Source organism: Microtus oregoni, unplaced genomic scaffold, assembly GCF_018167655.1.
Source record: "Microtus oregoni isolate MIOR12 unplaced genomic scaffold, Mior012 000007F_ref0000211, whole genome shotgun sequence".
Classification (NCBI taxonomy): domain Eukaryota; kingdom Metazoa; phylum Chordata; class Mammalia; order Rodentia; family Cricetidae; genus Microtus; species Microtus oregoni.
This window is the reverse complement of record NW_024543066.1, coordinates 35,118,852-35,134,715: the sequence shown is the minus strand read 5'-3', so window position 1 is coordinate 35,134,715 and position 15,864 is coordinate 35,118,852. Positions and strand designations below refer to the sequence as shown.

At 45.6% G+C, this 15,864-nt stretch overlaps 1 protein-coding gene across 1 annotated transcript in view; it reads left to right on the top strand.

Annotated features, from left to right (window-relative positions):
- The window catches only part of Efhc1 (EF-hand domain containing 1), a 31,173-nt gene extending 15,309 nt beyond the window's left edge, over positions 1 to 15,864 (top strand). Inside the window, exons 8-11 of the mRNA XM_041656361.1 lie at positions 2,523 to 2,736; positions 3,325 to 3,481; positions 14,088 to 14,298; positions 15,715 to 15,864. Coding sequence (XP_041512295.1) covers positions 2,523 to 2,736; positions 3,325 to 3,481; positions 14,088 to 14,298; positions 15,715 to 15,786 — 654 coding nt within the window. The 3' untranslated portion in view covers positions 15,787 to 15,864. The remainder of the gene's footprint in view (positions 1 to 2,522; positions 2,737 to 3,324; positions 3,482 to 14,087; positions 14,299 to 15,714) is intronic.

Genomic DNA, 15,864 nt, shown 5'->3' with positions numbered 1-15,864 from the left:
ATCTCTTGCTGTCTGGTGAGCCAGGCTCCACCATATCCCCCAGAATTATGTTTACCTATCTTAGACCCTTCACCCCCAAACCTTGAACGTTACTTCCAGGCCATAAAACTCATCCTTGTGAGAGATGCCTTTTGTATTTTACAACAGCCCAAGTGACTTCTATTTTATCTTAGGGCCAGACCAAATCCTGTTGCCTACAGGCATTGTGTTTACCTCGGTCATTCTTCCTAGTTTTCTGATAATAATTAAGTCAATCCTGTGAGGACAGGAAATCTTTCTTTCTTTTCTTTCTTTCTCTTTCTTTCTTTCTTTCTTTCTTTCTTTCTTTCTGATTTCTGCCAACTCCCCGCCACTGCCTCTCATTTCCCTCCCCCTCCCCCGATCAAGTCCCCCTCCCTCATCAGCCCAAAGAGCAATCAGGGTTCCCTGACCTGTGGGAAGTCCAAGGACCACCCACCTCCATCCAGGTCTAGTAAGGTGAGCATCCAAACTGCCTAGGCTCCCACAAAGCCAGTACGTGCAGTAGGATCAAAAACCCATTGCCATTGTTCTTGAGTTCTCAGTAGGAGGACAGGAAATCTTGAGGCGTCTTTACATTGAAGTTCTTTACAAAGTACATATGACTTCGTCTATGAGATGGGTTCTGTTGACTTAGAAACGATGCTCAGGTCTAGGTGAATCTCTGTGAGTTCGAGGCCAGCCTGGTCTACAAGGGCTAGTTCCAGGACAGGCTCTAAAAGCTACAGAGAAACCCTGTCTCAAAAAACCAAAAATAAAATAAATCCATTGCATTTTAAAATAAATTTCTTAAGTACTGGAAAGTAAAGGGAATTTTCTTAATCTTATAAAATATATTTACAAATCCTACTGTAAACAGAGTACCGAAGAGTTGAGAAAATACTCCCTTCAGGGAGGAGCACGGGAGGCGTGACTGCCATACACCTTATGAACAGCACGAGGGAGAAGGAACCAGAAATAACCTCGGGGTAGCTAATATTGTAGGCATGAGTGGGCTCTAAGTGCCTTAGGGGTAGAAAAGGCACCCACTGCACCCCACTGAGCCCTGTACTGACAGAAGACCTGTCCCATATTTCCTAGACTCTAAGTATTGGCCACTGTGGTGGTTTGAACGAGATGGGACCAGCAGTCATGAACATTTGAATACTTGGTTCCCAGTTTTTGGCGCTGTTGGGAGGTGTAGCTTTGCTGGAAGAGGTGCCTCACAGCGGGGGGGGGGGGGGGGATGGGGATGGGGTGGAGCCTTGAGGTTCAGAAACAGTGCACCATTCCATTCCCAGTTAGTTCTCTCTGCCTGCTGATAGTGTTTAGACATGTGATCCTTCAGCAGCTGCTCCAGCACCATGGACTCTAATGCCCCACAACCATATGCCCAAAACAAACCTTGTTCGTGGCAGTCCCCCCCCCCCCCCGCAATAGAAACACAATGTAATTACTCTGTGGGAGGGACATAGCTTTGAGTGTACAGGTAGTCCACTGGAATGTCAGACAGTTCTTGGACTCTCCAGCAGGGACCTCACAGCAGATAGTAACCCTGGATGTTGATCTACTGCCTGAGCAGAGGCTCAAGGCTACAAAACCTGTTTATTCTCAGTTGGTGAGATCCGCAAGATTGGCGCTCTTTTCCGGGTACACTTTCCTGCCTCAGTTTAGCCTCTTGTCACCTGCTCTTCTCGGTTGTCAACATCGGGGCCTCCTACGCTCCGCAGCTGCTCAATGGAGCCATCTCTAACCCCCTCTCCCCCATGGCAAGCTGACTCTATACTTGTGTATGTGGCCTGTTCTCAGGCCCCCAGATAACAACACAGTGTTAAAACAACAGTTTGAAAAAAACCAGTTCTCAAAATTGTGCCCACCCGTCTGCCCTCTGAGCTGGGGACTCTTCTGTACTGTTGTTGAGCCTTGTCAAGTCTGTAGACTTGCTGTGTTGCCTGGCTTACCTTTCAGATGAGACTTCCCCTCTGCTGGGAGCCACATGCTGGGGAAGCCTCTTGCCTTAGGAGCCATGCGGCTGGGGGGCCATGCGACTGGGGAGCCTTGTGGCTGGGGAGCCTTGCGGCTGGGGAGCCTTGTGGCTGGGGTCCATGCGGCTGGGGAGCCATGCGGCTGGGGGGCCATGTCCCTGGGAGCCATGTGGCTGGGAAACTGTGCTCAGCCTGGTGTCTTTCCAGTGCTTTCCCCTTGTGGTTCTCTTCTGCATTCCAGTCCTCCTCTTGTGACTTGCTGAAGCTCTTCTACTCTTTCTTGCTTTGAATTCTCAAGTCAACATATGAAAGCCAGAGGTTCTTATATAGAAACCCAGAGTTTTCTTCTGGACCTACACTCACACCAGGCAGCAATCAACCGGAGCTAAATTGGGGTAGCCTCCTTTCCCAAAATGAAGCCTGTTTGTCCCAGCCCAGACCCTCAATACATGGCATGTTTATATGAATTCAGTTTGGTTTCCTTTTGGGTTTCCTGGAAAGACTATGAGCCTTGACATTCTCTTTTTTCCATCTTTCTAGGAATCCCCTATCCCGGAAGACAAAGACCGGCGCTTTATCTTCTCTTATTTTCTTGCCACCGATATGATCAGTATCTTTGAGCCTCCTGTTCGAAATTCTGGTATCATTGGGGGTAAATTCCTGGGCAGAACTAAAGTTGTTAAACCGTTCTCTTCGGCTGACAACCCTATCTACTATGGACCAAGTGACTTGTTCATCGGTGCCGTGATTGAGGGTAAGCCTAAACATGGCTTAGAGTTTCCTGATGGCTTGGAAAATGAACTTGCTGTGATTTAATGCATTCTTAAGCCTTATAAGAAGCAACTGGGCTGTGTTCTGACTCAGATGATGCTTCCATTTCTTAATCTCCTTGCTTATCAGTTAAATTCTAAATTGGTTGCATTTGTAGATACTATGTTATTGTATATATTGGCTCCATTTGTTAGATGCTAACATGAGGAACCCGAGAAAATTACTGAATACTAATGTATACAGCTTTTCAAAATTCACCAGTCTGGCCAGGCAGTGTTAGCACACACCTTTAATCCCAGCACTTGGGAGGCAGAAGACAGGTGGATCTCTGTGAGTTCAAGGCCAGCCTGTTCTACAGAGTGAGGTCTAGGACAACCAGGACTTTGTAGAGAGACATTGTCTCAAAGCAGGAAAACAAACAGACCAACAACAACAACAACAAAACAAATGGATTCACCTGTCAGCCACAAATGATTCCCGTTGGATTTATTGCTAGAAGGTTAACAGTGTTTGCTCCTGACTGCATGAGAGAAGCAAACCTGAAGTAAGTGTAACGCTACTCTCTCCTCAGTGTTCGGCCATCGGTTCGTCATCCTCGATACAGATGAGTACGTTTTAAAATACATGGAGAGCAACGCTTCCCAGTATTCCCCAGAAGCCCTCGCCTCCATCAAGAACCGCATCCAGAAGCAGGATGTGCAGGAGGCTCCGGCACCAGAATCAGAAAAGTATGTTGGACTGCCTAGGGTCGGGATTTGGCACATGCAAGCTATTTAGAAAGCAATTCCATTCTGTGTGTGTTATATGTGGTATATGTGCATAGGTACATAGGCACACAGGGCTGTTCACCCTTGTCCAGAGGCCAGACGAGAACATTAAGTGTCCTGTTCCATTGTGCTATACCTTATTTCTTTGAGGGAGAGCCTCTCACTAAGTCTGGGTCTAGGCTGCTGGCCAGCAACCCAATGATCCCCTTGTCTCTGCTCCTCACGGCACTGGGGTTGAGGGTGCAGCCACCACCAGGATTTTTTTTAAATATTTATTTATTTATTATGTATACAATATTCTGTCTGTGTGTATGTCTGCAGGCCAGAAGAGGGCACCAGACCTCATTACAGATGGTTGTGAGCCACCATGTGGTTGCCGGGAATTGAACTCAGAACCTTTGGAAGAACAGGCAATGCTCTTAACCGCTGAGCCATCTCTCCAGCCCCCACCAGGATTTTTTGTTTTGTTTTTACACAAATGCTGGGACCGGAGCTGCTCTTACTGGATGCTCGCACAGCAAGCATTCTGAGCCACTGAGCCATCGCTGCAGGCCACCAGAAAGGAATCCTTGTCGAAATCAATGCATAATGATATTCTAGAATTTCAACTTTCCTTTACCAGGCTGGAGCTGCCAGGCAGATGGAGATGGTTTCTTGGCTCGACATAATAACTACCACCTTACAAGTTTTCCCATTTTATACCTGTAGCAAATAATGGTTGAATGGATGCCCATCGTATCTGCTTCAGACGTCATCACTAGGCCACTGGTCTGTTCAGTAAGCAAAACAGATAAGAAGGTGCTGTCTTTCTGGACTGACCTAAGCAGGAATGAAGAGAGAGTAATAGAAGTAGATCATACAGTACAGTCAGTGATAAATACCATACAAAAATGAAGGACTTAGAGATGGCAAGCATTTCTGGAGGCTGGCAGTGGGCACTTGCTTGGCAGATGGGAACCTGAGCAAACCCTTGAAGGGAAGGGAGTTCTCTGGGTAGATGTGTGGATGCGGAACTGTTGAATACAGAGACCTGCCAGGTAGCATGCTCCGCTTAGCATGGTCAAGTAACTGGTAAGAAGCAGACGAGTGAGAGTGGCTGGAATGAGGAGGAACTGAGAAAACCAATGAGAAGACAGCTGGAAAGGGAAATTAGCAAGGGGCCAGACTGCGTAAGAGCCACTGGGTATTTGGGAAGATAACAACTTTCTCTGAATGAAGGTGCGATCCGTTTGGGAGTCTTGGAGTAGAAGAGTAATAGGGTGTGACGTAAGCTTTTAAAGGACTAGCCCGCTGCTGTGCTGATTCTCCAGTCAGAGCCACATGTGTTGAGGCAAACCTAATTCTAGCACTTGGGAGGTACAAGCAGAAGGATCAAGCGTTTCAAGGCCAGCCTCAGCTACATAGGGAGTTTGGGGCCAGTCTGCGCTATGTGAGATTGAGAGGGAGTGGGAAGGAAGAGAGTGTGTATGTGAGTGTGTGTGTGTGTGTGTGTGTGTGTGTGTGTGTGTGTGAGAGAGAGAGAGAGAGAGAGAGAGAGAGAGAGAGAGAGAGAGAGAGAGGGTAGAAGCAAAACTGGAGAGATGGCTCAGAGGTTACGAGCAAGAGCAACGGCTGCTGTCCCAGAGGTCCTGAGTTCAATTCCCAGCAACCACAGGGTGGCTCACAACCATCTATAATGAGATCTGGTGCCCTCTTCTAGCCTGCAGGCACACACACAGTACAGAACACTGTATACCTAATAAATACATCTTTAAAAAGAAGAGAAACAATACTGTAGGAGACACTTATTTCACTCTCATGAAGGTGACAGAAGCAAGGAGGTGATATCATTGGCTGAGCCAATGAGATGAAAGGTAAGTTACCCGGGATGTGAGAGAGGTAACAGAGCTAAAGAAGATTCTAAGACTGGGGTCTGAGCAGCAGGAAGGACTTACCCTCAGCTGAGATGGGGATGATGGGGACTCTGTGGAAAGGAGTTTGTTAGGGGAGTGTGTGCTAGAGACATGGGTTTGGGATGGATTTTATATTTAGGAGATAAGCTAGAACCAGGGTTGTGCTCACATTAGGAAGGGGACCGAGGACTCCAGTGAGGATTTTCAGCAGAGTTAGGTGGTAGGAAAGCTCGAAAGAGGGAGATGTGAGCGAGGATGGGAGCACTCTGGGTAAAATGTGCACCCGGTGTTTATGAGGAGGTTTGCTCAAAGGGGAGTAGAGAAATGGAGCGATAGCTGGCAGAGGAGCTGCAGTCAGCTGAAAGTTTTGTCTTGTGTTTGGTTGAAGATGGTAAAAAGTACAAGCAAAAAAATAACACAAAAGCTGCCTGCCTTTAATCAGGAGGCCAAGGCAGCGCTACTGTAAATTTGAGGCATCACAGGCATGACCCTGTCTCAAGCAACAACAACCATGTTGGTGTAGGTTAAAATTCTATGGGGAAGGGGACTGGTAGGTGTGCGAGAGATGCTCAGACTGAGTGTGAGAGACAGAATGGATGGGATGTAGTGAGTAGGTGGAGAGAACTTGGCACTGGGTAGATGCACTGTTTATCCAGGGCAGTTATCCCCCCCACCACCACCAAAAAAAAAAGGTAATTTCAGGACACTCAAATTTAAAAAAAAATCCTGTAGACCTGTATCAGTTCCTTTTCTGTTGCTCTGGTCAAATACTGTGACTAAGGCAGCTTATAGAAGGAAGAGTTTATTTGCCTTCTGATTCCAGAGGGTGAGAGTCCATTGTGGCGGTGGGAGAGGCACAGCAGGAAGTAGCAGGAGCAGGAGGCACCAAAGAGAAGAACAGGAAGTGAGGCTGGACTAGAAACAATGTCTCCCCCAGTGTAGTACCTCCTCCAGCAGGGCTCCTCCTCACAAAGGTTCCACAGCTTCCCCCACGCTGTGTCACCAACTGGGGACCAAGTGATCAGATATATGAGCTTAGGGGGGACTGTATTTGTCAGGGTTCTTTAGAGGGACAGAACTGACAGAATGAATATAGATATATGAATATAACTCATATGTATGTATGAGAGAGAAAGAGAGGAGACAGAGAGAGACAGGAGAAAGAGAGAGAGAGGATTTATTAGAGTGGGTTACAGGCTGTGGTCCAGCTAGTCCAACAATGACTGTCTAGCCACAGAAGATCCACAAATCCAATAGTTGTTCAGTACACAAGGCTGGGTGTCTCAGCTAGTCTTCAGTATACACCAGAACCCCAAAGAACTAGGGCTGTTCTTTAGTGCCAGTAAGGCAAAGAGAACCAGGTTTCTCTTTCCGTGTCCTTTATATAGGATGCAAGCAGAAGGTGGGGGCCAGATTAAAGGTGAATCTTCCCACCTCAAAAGACTTTGAAACCCCTCACAGTTGTTTCTAGATGTAGTCAAGTTGACAACCAAGAATAGCCATCCCAGGGACATGTGTCATCAAAACCACAACAGGATTATAAAGGCTTTTAGTCTGTAGTTAGCATGTTAGAAATCCTATCTGACAATGTAAAAATACTTCATTTTAGAATAATACACTAACAGAGGTAACTTTTCTTTAGACAGGCTTACATGTATGCCTAGCTAGCCTGGGAATTGACATAGCTGAGGCTGGCCTGGAGTTATGATCCCCCTGCCTCTGCCTCCCACACATTGGGATCGCAGGCACGTGCATGCACCACCACTCCTGGCTTTATATGGTGTTGGGGATCGAATCTTGGGCCTCACACATGCTAGTCAAGACACTATGAACTGAGCCACGAAAAGAAAACAGTTTCTGGGGAAAATAACTATGTTTTCTGTCTTCCAAACAAAAATAACTGTTGGGAAGAACTGCACTTTACTTTTTTGAGAATACCTTTAATGTCTGTTTTTTTTTTTTTTAAGAGGAGACAGCTGAATTTTTATGTTTTTGAATTCAGTCCAGGAAAAACATCATTTATTGCATAATATTTGGGGAAATTCTTGACTGCTTGTGGGGAGAAAGGAGCGAAATGACAAACAGTCTCAGTGTTGTTATTTTTCACCTTGTAGAAGACCCTGACAAGGGCCTTGGGAGACCCCGGGAGTGTAGGCATTATTCCCAGAAACTTTGATCTTGGTGACAAGAAGTCAGAACCTAAGGGAACAGGCACAGATAAACAGGAAAAATGTGGTTGGCAAGCCTTTCTAGTTGTTTGTGTTAGTGTGTGAAGAACTGGAATTTGTGAAATGTTTTACTTTATTGAATATATAGGCTATATCTTAAACATAAGGGAAATGAACACCAAATTAAATACATTTTACTTACTACTGCAACAGAAAAAAATATGACCAGTTATAATCTTTATTCACCATTAATTGAAAAATGTATATCTTAGCCTAGCGGTGGGGCACAACTTTAATCCTAGTACTCGGGAGGCAGAAGCAGGCAGATCTCTGTGAGTTTGAGGCCAGCATAGCCTACAAGAGTGAGTTCCAGAACAGCTAGGGCTGTTACACAGAGAAACCTTGTCTTGAAAAACAAAACAAAAATTAAAAAAAAAGGAAACAAATGTATCTTAATTCTAGGATGTTAAGTGTGTGTGTGTGTGTGTGTGTGTGTGTGTGTGTGTATGTGTGTGTAAATGGTCTTTGTGTCAGTGTGGCCCAAGGAGCGCTCTGCCTAAGGGTAGCCAGAACCGGCTGCTGACAGAAAGAATTTCTAGGCGAGTGGGTATGAAGCAAAGTTAAGATCTGTTTATGAAAAGAGAGATTTTTATAGAATTCGAAACAAAGGCATAGAAGAGGGACAGAAAGAGGGAGGAAGGAGAAAAGAGAGAGAGTTCCAGGAGGAGGCGGGGGAGGGAGGATGGGGAAGGAAAAAGAGAAGGAGGAAGGAGGGAGGGGGAAGGTTTATAGTAATAAGAGCGGCGGGCTGCATCCCCAGCACCTGGCTGCCCACATGGCTAGCTCTAGCTTATGCCCCGAAATAATTACACAGAAACTGTATTCTTTTAAACACCGCTTGGCCCATTAGTTCCAGCCTTTTCTCGGCTAACTCTCACACCTGGACTAGCCCATTTCTTATAATCTGTGTAGCCCACGAGCTGGCTTACCAGGAAAGATCTTAACCTGATCTGTCTGGAGTGGAAGAATCATGGCGACCCCCTGACTCAGCTTCTTTCTCCCAGCATTCTGTTCTGTTTACTCCTCCCACCTATGTTTTAATCTATGAGGGCCAAGCAGTTTCTTTATTGCTTAACCAATGAAATCAACAGATAGAAAGATGACCCTCCTCCATCAAAGGTTGGAAAGAAGAAGTGGAGAGGGAGGGAGAAGAGAGGACAGGGAGTGGGGAGAAGGGTGTGAGAAGAGATGTTGGGGGGAAAAAAGACTGTTATACATACCCCAGGGAGGGCCCAGGCTCCCAGGAGAAAGTCATATTTAAGTGTATTAATAATAGTGCATGCATATTGGTGGCTACTGAGAACACAGTGCTCAGAGGATCTGAAAGATTAACTGGAGATATTTTGGTATAATTATTTTCTCTAAAGAACTCTCCTTGCCAGTCTTTAGTCCCAGGCCTGTGGTCTGGCTGCTCTGGGCTTCAAGCATGCCTGACGGATGTGGTGAAGCCATGTCTTGAAAACAAAGTAAAATGAATCTGAGGATGTAGCTCAGAGGGAGAACATTCGCCTAGCGTGTGTGAGGTCTCGTGTTTAATCTCCACTATCGCAAAAGTGCATAGATAAGAAACAGATCGCGTCTTAATTAACAGAAGTTTTCAACTGGTTTAATGAAATGAATGATAAATATTTAAAGAAAAGAAAGAGTTCTGACTAAGCCACAGGCCCAGAGAAGTCAAAGGGTTCTTGCTTATGAGATTTTTCTCAAGAGTGGGATTTCAAGTCCTTCACAGGTGACTTGATATGATTCAGTGAGAGGCTTAATCCAGATACCCGAGGGTGAGGGTTGTGGCGCTCTCCCTTCTCCCTTTAACATTGGTCTCTCCACCCTGGTTCGTGAGAACTGCAGAAATAGAGTGGCTGTCTAGGAAAGTGGGAGGCTGCATGGTGTGCTCTAAGGGCCCACTTGGTATTCATGGCCATTATGTTCAATTCAACTCCTTCTCAAAAGGGTCCCTTCTATTCTCCCGTGTCTCTGCAAATACCAGTGGGTCCTGGGAGCTATTTGCTTAAGCGCGCTACCAGCAAAATCTTATTTTATATTAGCAGTGAGGGAAAGTACACTAGGGGCTCCAAGACCTCTACAACAATGAAAGTAAGGGGGAAAGCGGGATTTGGATTGAGAGGGCTGCTGCTTTCCGTGTTTCTGTCCTTCCTCCCTCCAGCTGTTCTCTGGGAGAGGAAATGCTCGAAGAAGACGTAAATCCTGGGGTGTGTGGACCAAACCCTTCCAGCTTTGGTCCTTTATGTATCCCAATCTATAATAAACCCTACAACAGGAAATGCACATCCTTCTTCCAACTAATAATCTTAAGATGTCCCCAAGGACCAGCGTATTTTCTTTTGTTTTGATCCAGACAGGGTTTTTCTGTGTAGCCCTGGCTGTCCTGGAACTCACTCCGTAGACCATGCTGGCCTTGAACTCAGAGATCCGCTTGCCTCTGCCCCTGGAGTGCTAGGGTTAAAAGCGTGAGCCACCACCATCTGGCTTAACTCTGCGTCTTCTTATGGCAGGTAACAATTACTAGAGGATGGATTTTGGAGCAGCTGGCCATTGTTTTCCCTGGGGCAGAAAATTAGCATAGCACACAGGAAATTAACTGAATACTGATTTCAGCTTGAAGTTCTTAGGGAGTCTAGGATCTCCTTTGCGATTTAAAAAAATATTATTTTATGTATAAGGATGTTTTTCTTGCACATGTCTGTGTGTCTGGTACCCAGAGAGCCTAGAATAAGGCACAGGAACCCCTAGAATCGGAGTCATAGTTGGTTGTGAGCCATTATCCAGGGGCTGAGAACTGAATCTGGGACCACTGAAATAACAGTCAGCGTCTTAACTGCTGAACCATCTCTCCAGGCCTTTCTTTGTGAAAGATTTTGTGAACTCAAATTTAAGGATTAAAACCATGTATGTGCCTCATCAGCTCACTTTGAACACGTCTTTCTCTATGGCCAGTAGGAATACACTTCTGTAGAGAGCCAGGTAGTCTCTTTTACTCTCCCATCATCTTCAAGTCCCCAATCTTTGATGATCGCTTCACAATTCCAATATGAAATCAAGGACCAGGGAGATGGCTCTCCACAATTGAGAGCACAGGCTGTTCTTTCAGAGAGCCCAGGTTCAATTCATCCAGTTCCCAGCACACACAGGATGGCTCACAATTATCCCTCACTCCAGTTCCAGTGGAGCTGATACTGTCTTCTGACGTCCAGGGGTACCAGACTTCACACACGTCGTACATATACATTCACACAGTCAAAATACTCATATGCATTAAATACGTAAGCCTTAAAAAAAAAGCCAAACGTGAGATAAAGCAACAGAGTGGGCCCTTCCCCAGTTCTCCCGTCTCTACTGCAGAATGTCCATGCTTTCATCCCTTTTCACCTTTTCCAAGTGCAAGGCTGCAGTTGTGCATCTGTGACCATTTCCTCCCTGCCCACTTGAGAATCCGGACTCTTTCCATGAATTGCTTTCCTGAAGGTCATCGATGGCTTTCAAACAAAGTAGTCTCACTTGCTCGTTAGTTGAGCAGATATTTGAGCTTGCCCCGCATCTGACCTTACATTGATACCAGCTTAAGCAAATATGTGAGACAATAGGGAGCTGTGAGCTAGAGGAGAGGCTGGCCAGCTTTTTGTCTGCAGAGGCTCAGATACTGGGTGATTCAGTCAGAGCATCTCTTGGAAATACCCAGCCCCACCCTTCCAGCACGAAAGCAGCCACAGACAAAGGAAAATGAATAGGAGTGGATGTGTTCCAATAAATCTTCCCGAATAAAGAGTAGTCTTCAGCTGGATTGGGCCCGTCCCATAATTTCCTGACCCCTCCACTCCCAGTTAGCTAGTTTGGTGTACAAACAGTAAATTGCTTTTTACCACCTTCCTTTGAAGACTGGGGAGTCAGAGTCTGGTATCCCCTCTGAGAGCCCATCAGGTATGTATTTCTATTTACGTCATCCAGGTTGCTGCTTCTCAAGGTCTTGGATTTGTCCTTGTGCTTGTCCCTCTAAATTCACTAGACCTTAAAGTGTGAGTCGCTCTTTGTCCTAGCTATTCTCAATTGATGCCTGTGTTCTTTTCCGTCTGTTTACTGTGTCTTTTGAAACACTGGTTACATACAACTGAGAAGCCATTTGTCACTTCCTCTCCCAGCACCCCTGATCTTCCTCTCCTAGGCTTTCTCTTATTCTCTCCTAGGCTTGAAATGCGGAGCTGTGGTGACATGGGAAACACCAGCTCTGTGCCCGGTACAGGAGGCTGTCCAAATGGGTTAGCTCTGCCCTTTTCTCCTTACAGGAACCTTATATTTTAAACCATATCCCAAAGCTACCCTCTGTTGACTAGGACTCTCTCTCTCTCCCTTCTTTCCTTCCTTCCGACAGGTTTTCTCTGTGTAACAGTCCTGGGTCTATCCTGGAACTCACTCTGTAGACCAGGCTGGCCTTAAACTCAGAGATCCGCCTGACTCTGCCTCCCGAGTGCTGGGATTAAAGGTGTGTATGGCCACCACTGTCCTTCTAGACTCTTAGAGTTACAGTTCTGAGCTGCTGGACTGAATTCAGGTCTTCCCCAAAACAGGATACAATTTTAACTGCTAAGTCATTTCTCTAGCCTTGTTTTTTAATTTATTTTAAAATATATATTCATTAGTATGTTTTGCCTGTATATATGTGCATCACATGGGTGCTTGGTGCCCAAGAGGCCAGGAAGAGGCATTGGAACCCCTGTAACCGGAGTTACAAGTGGTTGTGAGCCACCATGTGGGCGCTGGAAACAGAACCCAAGTCTTCTGCAAGAATAACAAGTGCTTTTGCTGCTGAGTCCAGCTTCCCACTCTGCATCTCTTCCCTTTAAAAGCAGTTTCCTTAAACAAAAAAATTTCAAATATATCTTTTTATACTTCTGTAGGTTTTAGACAAAAGCTAGCACACTATATACACTTAGGTTCCTCAAATCTCTCGCTAACATCACATTATCTGTATTACTTGATTAAAGTGTAAATTATTTAGCGCATTTCCTCCTTTTAGACAGCTTGGCTAATGAGAACAGTCTTTCCTCAGAGTCCATGGCTCTTTCTCAGGATGTGTTGTTTGAAATTCACTGCTAGGAGCTGGTCTTGGTGGTGCACGCCTTTAATCCCAGCACTCAGAAGGCAGAGGCAGGCAATCCCAGTGAATTAGAGGCCATTCTTGTCTACACAGTTTAGGCCAGCTAGATCTTTACAGTAAGACTATGCCTCAAAATAAATAAATAAATAAATAAATAAATAAATAAATAAAGTATTTGGTAGATTTTTGTTTCTTCTTTCCGAAAAGACCCTGAGAGACCACACTACTTTCCCCTGCCTCAGAGCCCACAATGGCGGCTGCAGGCTACAGTGGAATCTAGGGCTGGGGAGATGGCTCAGCACACAACCAACTGGCATCCTGAAACCATCTCCCTCTGGCTCTGAGGGACCAGACGCCTTCTTCTGGATGTGTGCACAACCACACTCAAGTGAATGGTTAAGAAACAGAATAAACCAGGAGCTAAGGCACGCTGTTTTACTCAGTGAGGTTCTGAATATTATCCGTCAGAAGAGCAGAGAAGGCCTGGGGGAGTCAGGGTTTCGCAGTCACGGAGGGAGGGACTCAGTGAGAGGGAATTAGGATATGAAATTGTTAGGAATGGGATGGAACACAAGTTCTGATCTTGCCTCTGTTGGGGTATCAGGACTATGTCATAGCATCTTCAAGTCCGTTTTCTCATCACTGAGAAACATATGCTTACAGGAGGTGGGGGTAACTTCTGAATGTATTTTGTTCTGAAAGGACTTAGGAAGGGAGTCTTCTCTGGCACCAACGTCCTCAGTTTTAGAACCAGCTTTGTACTCAGAGGAAGTACAAATTGAGCTTCTACTTACTGTCCTGTTGGGAAGGGTCAGACATCCCTCTTCCTAGCGCTCTGCTGCTGATCTCTCCATGGTTTCAACAATGCAATGCCTACACTCCTGCCCATCCTCTAGAGCAGTCTCTAAGTTCCCTTTGATGGCCTTTTATAACTCACTGAGAATTGAAGGGAGGGTTAGAGATTCCTGTCTGCATAGTGACATGCAGAACTTCTAAGCACTCAGGCACTTGGGTTTGGATGAGGCAATGTTAGTCTGCAATGCTAGAGGCCAATGAGATTCCCACAAATAGCAAATAGGGAATGGCAGAATATGAGACCGGGCACTTTGTGGTGGAGTGATTTAACTGATGGCAAGAAGCATTTCAAACACTGTCCTAGATCAGCCCTTACGATGTGGCGGTCAGCCACTAGCAAGAGCCAGTCGGCTGGTTTTTGTTTTGCTTTTCTTAAAAAAAAAAAATGCTTTGCAGATTTCACCAATTAATAGCCTTGGTCACTGAGGTACGATTGGTCAAGAATGAATATATATCCGGTCCTCTCTTCCTTTTCTTTACAGCCAGCAAGCTATGGAGGAACCCAAGGAACAGGACCTGGAGACCCTGATAGACACCATCCAGATGCACCTGAAAGACCATTCCTGCCAAGATAACCTCCGCGAAACATTTCAAATATATGACAAGGAGGATTCTGGATACGTAGACAAAGAGACGTTCTTTAAAGTTTGTGACACTCTTAACATCCCAGTCAATGACTCTTTGATTAAAGAGGTCAGTATGAACTGTGGCTTGGGCTGACTGCCGAGACTAAGCGCTGCTCATTCCTCCCTAAGGAGTTACAAGAATCAGATCTCCCATCCTGTCCTGAGAACGGGGGTGGGATTTCCCATGTGGCAGCATCAACTTCCTTTTCAAATTGTTGCTGCAGGGTGTATGTATCGTAAGATGGGGCTGGAAACCCACAGCAGAGAAGTTGCTAGACTAACATGTTAGGGTTAGAGGGTAGTAGAGGTGATCCCGCGGCACCAGTTGCCAAGGAGGGACCCGAAGATAAGTTAATGAATGGATATTGCAGGCTGTGAGATCCCTCAAAGCCAGCCCATCAGTAGTTCTGTCATGGAAGTTGATATGACCACTGCCTGAGGTAGCAGTGTCTGTAAGATAACATGACTCCTACAGATGGGGTGGGGGATGGAAGTGTTACTCCTAGAATGTTCATGGTTGTTAAATAAGGGTGTCATTTATTCATTACAAATCCCACTAGCCAGAACTCCCTTGGAAGTCAGAAGAAAATCCATTCCCCCCACCACCACCAAGACTCTAGATTAATATCAAGGCACGCTCATTGACTACGAACATGGGGGCTTTATCGACCTTCTTGAAGGTTCTCAAGCAAAAGAAATGTTTGGAAAATAAGGTTCATTTAGGAAATGGTTTTGTTGAAGTAACTAGGTTAAGATGGAGGGTTTTATTTGGTCTCTTGAGACAGAATGTTATCAAGGCGTACGAAAGGTCAGATGGGAGGGTACCTGTTCATGTGGGCCAAATACCCAGTTAGCTCTGGAAGTCTTTGACTGACAACATGGCTAATTCACTTTTTAATTTTCAAGTCATTTGTACTGAGAGACATGGGAGCAGACATGGGAGAGGCACTGTAGCCATTCGGAAGTGGGGCAAGGAGGGCAGATCTGCATGACATACAGACACCCGTAGCCAATCACTATTGAGTCCCAGGGACAGTTAAAGCGGTGATATAACTAGATACTTCTACTAGGCTGGAATAGCAGGAGGCTGTTGTTTAGGAGTGTTTCGTTGGGAAGGGGGAAAATACTAATACTTGGAATATAGCAATAAAAGCATTTTGAAGCTGGGTCTGCTGGAGGATCATGAGTTCAAGGTCAATGGAGGCTACAAAGTAAGGTGCTGCCTCAGAAGATAAAAAAGGAAAGCACTGTGATACCAACACCCTTATAAATATGGATATTCCTGCTGTGCTTTCACTATGTATACTATGGGGCTCAATGCCTGACCTGCCTTCCAGGATCACAGGATTATTCCGAGTCAGCTGAGATATAAAGCCTGAACTTTGTTTGGGTTGGCAAATACTGGGGCTCTTTATACGTAAGTGCGCTCCGCAGTTAAGCTGAAGGGAGCCCTGCCTCACCTGCCCTCTTTGTTCCCTTGCAGTTAATCAGGATGTGCACCCACGGAGAAGGCAGGATTAACTACTATAACTTTGTTCGAGCTTTCTCCAACTGACCTGAATGAGAGAATGCGATATAAATCTTTGACACTGAGTTGATGTCAAGAAACCTACTTTGTATTTATCGTACAAGT